Source organism: Anarrhichthys ocellatus, unplaced genomic scaffold (genome assembly GCF_004355925.1).
Source record: "Anarrhichthys ocellatus isolate YVR2014 unplaced genomic scaffold, GSC_Weel_1.0 scaffold967, whole genome shotgun sequence".
NCBI classification, from domain to species: Eukaryota; Metazoa; Chordata; class Actinopteri; order Perciformes; family Anarhichadidae; genus Anarrhichthys; species Anarrhichthys ocellatus.
The window spans coordinates 1,978-12,479 of record NW_022280941.1 but is presented as its reverse complement, the minus strand read 5'-3'; the positions used below and the strand labels follow the sequence as shown (position 1 = coordinate 12,479).

Below are 10,502 nucleotides of genomic sequence, written 5' to 3'. Positions count from 1 at the left end.
ATTCGTAGTGTTATTAATGGTTCAAGTGAGGTACATGTGATGGGATTCTATGGTTAATTCACCTTTTTAAAAAAAAAAAAAAAAAAAAAAAAAAAAAAAAAAAATACATTTCAGGAAAATGTTTTGGACCGTCACCGCCGATTTAAATGCATTCACTTCATGAACTACCACGCTTACAGTTAAAAAGCTTTAAGTTGAATACAAACATATGGTTTACTTTGTCTCCATCATCTGGTCAATGGTGGTCACGAAAACGTTGTGGTAATAGTGTAGATTGTGCCAAATCCTTAATATGTTCTGCACGGGTTTGAAAGGAATCACTGATGAAAAAAACATTAAAGTCACATTAAGAACATTAAAGATCCCCTCTAGATGCGTTTTAAGACACACAGAAATGCCCTGCTTTGAACAAAACATTGTGTTTCACTACCTACTTAATTAAGTTGCATCCACTCCTTGATCTAAAAGTCCAGAGCCTATGTGTACTAAAATACCCTTTTGTACATGTATAAGCTTAACCGATACATGTCTCCTACTTCACTGAAGAGTCCATTCTCAGTGTACACAGCACGCTTCCTGCTTCTTCGTCACACTTTTGTAAGTTGCATACTGAACCATGACTGTCTTCCACGCTATTCGTGACCTCATAACTACGTACACACACGACTTTGATTTAAGAAGCCAAACTCTGCATATACATAAACCTGCAGAAATGACGTTTAAACATCCAGGTGAAGGAACAATAAGTAATCCCTCTCTCTGACACACGTAAACCAAAACCAACGTAATGCAGGCGGCTGTCAAAAAAAAAAAAGAAAAAAAAGTGGAAGAAATGGTTCAGAATTGTGTTTGGCACTGATCATCTCTTATTCATTGTAAGTAGAACTACATGACAGTTTACAGCTCATGCCAAAAGACTGTTTCACACTCTATTGACTCTAAATGAGCGTTGTAACATTTCATTCAGCTGGTTTTATAAAAATAACTAAAATGTGTCTAGTGACACATTGAAATGTAATTTATAGCTTTGTATAAGTCAAGAAATGTAAAAAATGAACTCCGTAGATAATCTGGACTAATGATCATACCACGACTCAACAGCTATGATGTGATTGTTTATTGCAGCAACGACAGCGTGAAGCTAAGAAAGTTTGAATACAGTTTGAGAAAGGAAAAAAAACAAAAAAAACAAAAAATTCATCGTTTTAACAATTCAAAATTAATTCTTGAAAGTCCAACAAAGCCCAATTTTGTCGACAAATTCCTAAATCTGCGTCCTCAGCAATATTAGAAATGTAATTTCCAGAACATGCCTCATTAAAGCCCAGCAGGTCAGTTCACTCACACTATGAAGGAGAATAGATCATTTTAAATGGCCTCTGATCTAAAACAACGTTGCAGGTTTTCCTGCTGAAGCATGGTAGTTTCCAAATAAAAAAAAGATCGTAAATGACAAGGCATAGCAGATTTGCTAAAGGAGGACATCGTTAACTACTGTAACATTCAGTGTGTACTTTTGAAACCCCATTTATGTAAATGTATCACTTTCATTATTCCTGTGAATATATCTCAAGGTGTTTAAACCAGTAACGTTTGATTCAAGCAGATAACAGGAGGGGAAAAAAAAAATAAAAAATACAGAGACGTCAAAACAAGCCAAATACACGTCGTCCAAACCCTCTTTAAGCACTGTATGTAGAAACAGTTATGAAACAAAGGCACAAGGAAATCTCTTACCAAAGAAGAAACACATCAAAAGAGAAGCTAGAATTCACTTCCACACCGACTGTGGTGATCTGTTCTGGAAACGGAGGACCACACCGCTGTAACCTGTGGTCCCAAACATGTTCGTAACATTCTTCTCTTTAAAGCAAAGACTTTTCATATCATGAGAAACAAAAATGATCAGCGTCTTATTAAAATGAGAAAAACGCTCACTAAAGAAACCCAGAACAATTTAAAGACAGCGACTGTACTAAGGAGACGGACGGAGCTGATGTGAAACCTTTTCACAAGAAGAAACTACTGAAGCATGGAAACATCATTGAAGGGATCTCAAGATGCGGACACCATGTGCATCGAGTAGCACTCTACTGTGTATATACAAACATTATGGGAAACACTGTCCCCGATAATAAAAAAACATCCATTGCTACAGTGAAATATGGAGGGCACTGCCTCCGATACGGACAAACACTGGTAGGCAAAAACTACCTTCTTTTTCACATTATGGAAGACACTGCAGCCGATAATGTCAGCCGATAATGTCAGGACGAGAGGCGTACATGCACCAAGGGACCAGCACCGACAGCCAGAGGTACGATATGTGAGCTGGCCTTGTTTTAAAGACCAATCCACTGTCAGTAGTGCAGCGTTCTGAGGAGCCGTTTGTTCAGTACTCGGTCCTGGCCGTCAGTCGACATGTACGCCTCTTTTAAGCAGATGCTGCTCTTGTCATTTCGACAGTATAACTGTCATAACTATGGAAGGCACTGCTCCCGATAATTATACTCATTTTTTTATAAAAGGCAATAAAAAAATATTTATAGTGAACCCTGCCACTGATAAATAAATAACACAATAAATAGACGTACGGTTTTCAGTGCCAGGTGGTCGGAGAACTTCTCCCTTGGGTTTTTAAAGGCCTGCAGAGGTTTGCCCTCATGTCAGCAGGCAGGGGATTCAGGTAATAAAGACATTCTGATTTATTTGTTATTATTTAGGACTTTTCTAAAAGATCAATGCAGCACGAGTGTTAAGTGACGGCAAGTTACAACAGCCGACTGTCCAAGATTTGTTCGGTGCAACGCAACTTGTCTTTAACGTATTTTCGGTCTTTTTCAGCAACTTTAGTTGACAGCAGATTTCAGCACAGTATGAAATTATAGCTACCAATACTAACCAGCTCAGGTTTGAACACGAGGCTCCAGCAGCAGTGGAAATACCAGCAGCTTTTGATTTTTAATAATTGTGGTAAACAGTTGGAAAGTCATTAGCTTATATGCTTACATGCTGGCCATTTGAGTTGTATTCATCTCCGAGCTGGCAAACGCAGCCTGTCCTGTGACTATGACCTGATGATACTGTGCTGAAGAACGCTTTCATGAGGTAACGCCAATTTAAGAAGTACCGCCACATGTCATGGGCATCTGAAGGTAGTCATTACTAGCGCCAAAGTATTCAGAATGTCAGATTTAAATGACACATGTTAAAAAACATCTTCCCAAAAAGGTGAGGGGGAAAAAGTAAATGACCCTTTAGACTTTCTAGTTAAGCTATAAGGCGGAAGTACATTTTTAGAATTAATATTTGGCTTTATGGAGAGTTTCACAAAGAATGGCGATGAGCTCATCGCTCAAATGTTGGAGGTGATGACCGTGAAATTTGGTATCCGTTTAGTTACGGCCCCAATTTTATAATTTCCTTGGAGAGAGGAAAAAAAAAAAAAAAAAAAAAAAAAAAAAGAAAAAAAGAAAAAAGCTGTACATCTGTGACTGCCAGCTGTGGTAAGAGGGCCTGAACAAGGGGGGGGGATTACTTATTTTAGATTTCATTATCCAGAGACCAGATGTTCCCTGCTAGCGAGTTGGCACAGCCCTGAACTGTCCAGGTCGCCAGGGCAAACTGGTTGCGGAAAAGGTCGACGTCTGCGTCGGGGCGGTCGGTCCTGAGGTCTTCGAGGTGGTTCAACAGAGCATTGAGAGTGTGAGGCCCGGAGCCCAGCAGGATGTGGCGGTAAGGGCTCTCTCTGGGAGACACATAGGGGGACAGGAAGTTCCTTTCCACCTGCAGAAACGAGACGAGGACGACGGGACGATGAAAGAGGGACATCTGCGATGCTTTCTTTAAAGTCACTGGTATTGTTGTTTCGCTTGGACAATTAAAATAAAGTGACTTTTTCCTTTACATCATAAAATTGCAGGTTATTGTTTATTTTCAACGCAAGAAAAGACCGCTTCAGCGTTATGACACATTTTAATTATTTTTTTTAAGTCCCTGAAAACTTGTCTTGCGTATCGTTAATATGCAACATTAAGAAAGGCGACAAAGTTAGGCTTAGATATTTTTGTCTCTGCTGATCTGCTTCATCAGGACTGTAGGTGTGGTTCTATCAGATTTGATTGACAGTGATCTGGCAAAATAAGCAATAGATGTCCTACATGAAGAAACTCTGCCACTGATTACAGGGCCTTTATAAAATAAAGCAAGAGTGCAGTACAGCAAAGCACATAAAACAGATTGATTTCTTAACTAAGACATGTTAGGAGCTGAACAGGAGCAATAACTTTGTTTGTGAACTTGTCTAGTCTGGGTCTCACCGTCATTATGCGGTCATTGAGGATGCGGCACATCTCGATGTCCTCCAGGTCACTGTTCCGGATGTCTTCCACCAGCTGGCGAGCGGAGCGGCTGTAGGAGCCAGAGGCCAACATCAACCACTTCACTGTGAGGGCCTTGGGCAACAGCTCCCTCTGAAAGCACACATAGCATCCACAGGGGATATTTGGTATTCTGAATTAACAAAACTATACGGATGTGCATCTTTTGGACACATTAGGGTTACATAATCAAAGCCGCAATTAGACAAAAAAATAAAATAAAAAAATCTATTAAAAAAAAGGCAATAGAAACAAGTAACTCGGCTACTTTACAAAGAGTGAATTTGAAGGTAGAGTTAAATACAAAAAAAAAAAAAAATAAAAAAAAAAAAAAGTGTAACAACCCAAATCGCTGAGTCAGCCGGAAAGTTCAATCCATGTCAGCAAGAAAACAGGACACTCACCCCCCTAATAGAAAGGACTTTGCTGTTGATCTGAGACACTTTAGAGCGGATAATATTGTTGTACTTCATCACGTCCATCCGCAGCAGATGATCGTGCACCAGCCTCAACGCCATGTGACCTGCGAACCGGGTCGCCATCTCGGCCAGCTGAGTGACCCGGTTGCCCGTGACCACGTTCAGTTTCTCCCGGGTGTCCAGCATTGTGCCAGAGTATGGGTAGTCCTGAGAGCGGAAAGCAAGATGCGTTGATCATTACATCCCAGGATGAACCAAACTAACGTAATGGCTCAATGAACAAGCACGTCCTGGGCTACGGCTATCGACTCAAACAGATTGATGGAACTTGTAGTACGACTTACCGAGTTATCGGAGGTGAATCCAAAGGAGATTGAGGGAATGCCAGAGAAGGCAAGGAAAGGATAAGCAGCATTATCCACCTTAAAAGGCTCCAACCTGGAAAATAAACAAACATGCGAGATGATGAGGAAACGGCATGGATGTCACGGCGATGTGTACACATTGACGGGATCAACAGCCTGGTCTCACTTACACATTCAACTCAAAGTTGCGCTTTGCATATTGGGAGTAGAGTGTCCCAGTCTTGTCTGGAGAGTTCACCTGAGGAGAAGACAATTGCAGATGTACATTATATATTAACATTCATCAAGCAAAATTGATATTATTTAAATCATGACAATACTGCAGGCTTGTATCAATTGTACCTCTTTCATAGTGCCCTCGATCAGGCTGTGCATCAAAGGACTGGCTGACACTTTAAATCCTGTCTGACCTGGAACACACAGCTCATATTTAGTCATTCTGAAAATCACATATTCTGTCATATTGTAAGCATATGGAAGCTTTTAATATTTAATAGCCTGAAATCCTGAAGTAAATACCTGTTACAACTCCATCCAGGTTGATGTAGGAGAAGGCTTTCATGCTCAGAGAGGAAAGATAACCCTGGATATACAAAAAAACAAAATTAGAGTCTTATCACCAATCAGTATTATTACAGCATCAAAGCTGCCGATTAAGAAAACTGCAGCGGGGGAAATCTCTCACCTCCAACCACTCGGTGGCGCCAACACTCCCATATTCTCCAGCGCTCCAGCTGGCAAACACGATGCTTCTCCTCGGTTTGAACCCATCTGACAAGAAGATGATGAAATGCATTAACAGAAGAAGCAGCGCCCTCACTACATGAGAAATATTACATTTTGACTAAACATATCCTGACTTTTCTTCTTCAGCTACTAAATAGTTACTGTAGGATCTAATGTGAAGTGTAGATCCATTCTTCACCATTTCACATTACAAACGTACCATTCTTCACCATATCCGAGATGGAACGCGCCAACTCAGCAAGGACGCTGGTGCCGACGGTCGATGCAGCAAAACCTGCACCCCATGCATCCCTCTGAGCGCCGATAACCACATACCGATCTACAATTACAAAAAAATGAAAGAAGACGTGTCAATTACTCATTTTCAGGAAGTCTGTGTACCGACTTCCTGATCACAGCATCTCTGTTTTTAAATAAACAATTCCTTTTACCTGCATCCACAAAGCCTTCGATGACCCCAAAGACATTATAGATCTTTTTCTCAGTAAGAACGTTGTTGACCTCGACAGTAATGACGTCGCTCTCGTCTCCCAGTTTGTAGCGGCCTCCCCATCCATAGGGTTCATTCTGCCCCCCCAGCTGGCTGTAGGATGCAGACAATACATATTTTAACGCTTTGTACGCCGCTTCAAAGTCAACCGTAGTAAACAATCACAGCGCAAGAGGAATATTTAATATTAAAGTACATCATTTCAGTGTGTCCACAGCGAATGTGAGCCTTACTTCCGAATGCTGCTAGCCATGCCTGCTGTGATGGTCTGAGCCAGGATCTTAGGCAGGCCTGAGGACTGGACGGGCGGAAACTGGGTGTGGTTGAAGGAGGGGAAGCCGGGGGTGTAGGGATCCCCTGAACCCATGTGGACCTGTGGAGACATAAGACACAGAAGAAGATTAGATGGAAAGTTGCCAAATTTGCATACAGCTGTGATTCTACAGTGACACGTTGAAGGCTTTTGTGTTCCGAACTAATCTTCCCAGCAGCCTGACTCTCAAACGTCTAAATTTAAAATTAAAAAGATTACAAAACATCTAAACGCTTATACCCGAACGGCGTGTTTAATTAAGAGCACAACTCCGCCTTCGGCGCAAAGGTGTGAAGAAAGAAAGAACAATTGTGAGGCTGCCAATAATTTTATGGGAATCTCACTCCCCTTTTCTCACGAACTGATAGCAGAACCAATAACTAATGACCGAATGTCAAAGCCAGTCGAGCACAAAATACAAACAGAACACGGAACCACTGATTTAATATCATCAGTACACTGAACACATGGGCCTCATTCTCCAACATGTTGCTTCTAAACTGTCAACACTCACATGTCCATAGAGCTGAGTGGAGTCTCCAATAGAGTAATCAGAGCGGTCTTGGTAGATCAACACAGCAGAGGCACCCATTTTGGCAGCATTGGCTACCTACAAGTAAAAAATAAATAAAATTTGTATTGTCACCTACAGCAAAATCACGTATTTCAGAGTGATTCAGGCAAGAAGAAAGTTTACAGTAATATAAAAGTCACACTGAACCACCCACCTTCTCAGCAAAGCTGATCCGCCCCGCACGGACCAACATGACCCTGTCAGTCAGGTTGATGCTCTTTTCCTGCAGCATCTTGAAGTCACTTACCTGCCCGTAAAATGCATACAAGACGGCACCCTGGAACAAAATAAATATAGTAAATAAACTGCATTATCCTCTAAATAATACAAAAAAAGTTCTCTACTTTAGCTTTTAGATTACCGTCACTGTTCCATTGGCACTGTAGGAGAGAAATCCCTCCGGACGCTCGTCCCTCCCGTTCTTGAACACAAATCTGTTGGAGCCAGAAGCTGGGGGGTCCTGGACCTTCACAAAGTGCTCATCGGTCCAGGTCTTCATGCCGTACTCTTTGAACTTGTTGAGCACCTTGTTCGCCAGAGACTCATCATCTGGAGAACCAGCCCGGTGGTTGACACTGGAAAACTCACTAGGAGAGGAGGAATGACAACATGAGGGGGAAAGAACAAGGAGACAAGAAAACTGGAAACAATGACTGACTTTTTAAATTACAACACAAATAGACATTTTGTGTGCGGCTTATAGATTTACCTGAAGACAGGTTCAAATTCGGCTGCAGCAAGTTTCTGAGCGAGGAGCTTTTTGACATCTTGCCAGTCCATGAGGGGGGCAGCACCAGTCTCGTAGACAACAGATTCAATTATAGGGTCCTGAGAGGCCTCACAGATGGGAGCCATGTCCTTCTTACGATGGACCAGGTAGCCAATCAGGTACCCTGTAGGTAGCAGTGGTTTTAAATAAGAGGAGCAACCAGGGGCAGAAGGGTAGTACACATCCAAGGACAGACTAGAGGCATCAAATTACTGTCTAAACCACACAGTCAGCATTATTTAAATGCTATACCACCACCTGATCATGACAGTATTGTACAGTATGTAGACCTCGCATACATGTTCCTCACACATCCAGTCAATTACATTTCATTGAATCAAAGACTACAAGCCAAAAACTGAATTCTGGATATAAGAGCATTTAGTCTCTTTGTTGCTCAGAGAGGGACACCGTCAACCTTCCGCTATAGTTTTTCTGATACAAAAAAAAAAAAAAAAAAAAAAAAGATTTTGGGACATCCCCCACATGAGCCTTAAGGATGCTCAGGGCAAGTCAGGGCAAGTCTTAGAACAATCAGTTTATTTTCCTGAGACCTAACCTACAACTGATATTTCACGTTTGTGGTTGAACTGTAAATGTCAGGGCGTCTCTAAAGTGAGTCATCAGCATGGGTAGGAGAAGAGCTGCTGCGTCCACTGGTGCCACCATCAAAACACATTCAAAGCAGTAGTCCTAAGATTGATACTTAAGGGACACCACGTTATTTCATGCAAACTAAATATAAAAACACACAGCCCCTTCACTCTCACCGATGATGAAGATGAGGAGGGTGGTGGCGGCCATGAAGCAGAGGTTCTTTGGTTTGCGTCTGAGCTTTTGAGCCACGGAGGGTTTGTTGTTGGAGTTGTGATTGAGGTGTTCTCCCACGCCGTTTCCCCCAACCTCCTCGTCCATGTCGGACGACAGCTTCATCTCCACCTGGCTGTTGTCGCCTTCCATGTTCTGGGTCAGGTTGAAACGTGTGTAGGAGTGCGGCTCCCCGTTAAACTGCAACGACAGAACGATGCTTTATAGCGCTGGGCGGTATACCGTTTCTACTTTCCCGTATGATTCAAATTTTACACACACACGAAACAACTGCTGTAACTCTTCAACAGGCAGCTAAATATATTGTTCGCTGCTATGAGCGCTACAGTCAGAGCTAGTTATCTTAAGTGTATTGAGAGGGAACCCTAGTCATGGTTATAACACGACAATTAATAACCCACAACTAATGTTCTTTAACAGGGCAAAACACCACGACACAACAGTTTGTGACACCAGTTTGTAACGCTAATAAATTGTACATTTATAAAATTACACCAAACGGCATGCTGGGTACAGCTTGCTAAGCTAGCCCAACAGTCTGCTAACAGCTGGGAGAATGTCGCTACAGTAACATTACATTAAAGAACAGAACAGAGCGATGCAGGATGAACAAAGACAGACCGGAGATGCACCGATAGAGTCTGTGCCCAAGAGAGGAGCTGTGTCTGCTGTTTGGAAGCGTTTTGGTTTTAAAAAAATCCGATGTTTTGCGAGTTTGGAGCCACTGTTGTTGCCGCTGGTGGTAGCAGAAAACGTGAGTTATTTTCATGTGTGTAATAGACGCAATCTTAAATTTACACCTTGAAAACTGCAAACCCATCTACGTCATGTTTTTATGTTTGTTAAATTCTCAGTAGTGATAACTAAATGATATGCTTATTATACATATTACAAACAAAAACACTTTAAAAACTCTAAAACAATAATTTAAATGAATCATTTTTTTGGTATTTTGGTCAGACATATGCAACGCTGATTACCGTGTAATATGTGTGGCATTTATTAAAAATGTACGTTGGTACATAGAGGGTGATAAGGAAACAGGAAGAGAGGAAGACACCACACAAACAGCAGTTCACTGCCCGCTACGGGTTGCCAGGTTGGGGGAATTCCTATTTCCTCTTCCAGCACCTTTTCTTTTAGCTCGCACTTTGATTCATCAGGAATACACCTCCAATGGACCATTCGACTACTCACCATCTGCAAAAAAAGCCTCAGAACTTCTGGACGCCCCCCACCCCCACATAAAAGACGTTTGTCTACAGTTCCAGTTGGACCCAATGTTTTTTTGGAATGAAAGAATCCTTTGTTAAAATAGCAATATTTACAGCACATAATCTGACTGTGCCAACTATAGTTTTATTCTTTAAAGTACAATAAGTAGTAAAATACCGACAATAAATTAAGCAAAAGAGCTCAGTTTCTGTTTCGTTTCACTTTTCTAGCTCTTTTTCTTTCTCCGCCATAGTTAGGTTTTCATCTAAAAAAGCACAACCTTGTCATGTGCCAATAACGATTAAAAATCTTTCATAAATAACATGCATAAAATGTCAAACAAGTGTATAATAAAATGAACTTACAGACGTTGCTTTCGGAGAGCTAAAAGGATGAAAGATGA

General features: G+C 41.5%; 1 protein-coding gene across 1 annotated transcript; it reads right to left on the bottom strand.

Annotated features, from left to right (window-relative positions):
- Positions 1-1,102: 1,102 nt before the first annotated feature.
- tfr1a (transferrin receptor 1a) lies at positions 1,103-9,265 on the bottom strand. The gene is made up of 16 exons (XM_031838732.1): positions 8,827-9,265; positions 7,997-8,180; positions 7,649-7,874; positions 7,442-7,564; positions 7,228-7,323; positions 6,634-6,773; positions 6,342-6,493; positions 6,110-6,229; positions 5,849-5,934; positions 5,683-5,746; positions 5,506-5,573; positions 5,334-5,401; positions 5,143-5,236; positions 4,784-5,005; positions 4,320-4,472; positions 1,103-3,786 (listed from the first exon to the last, which is right to left on the bottom strand). Exons 1-16 carry the CDS (start codon positions 9,014-9,016, stop codon positions 3,544-3,546), a joined length of 2,229 nt encoding a protein of 742 aa, XP_031694592.1. The 5' UTR covers positions 9,017-9,265; the 3' UTR covers positions 1,103-3,543.
- Positions 9,266-10,502: the final 1,237 nt, after the last annotated feature.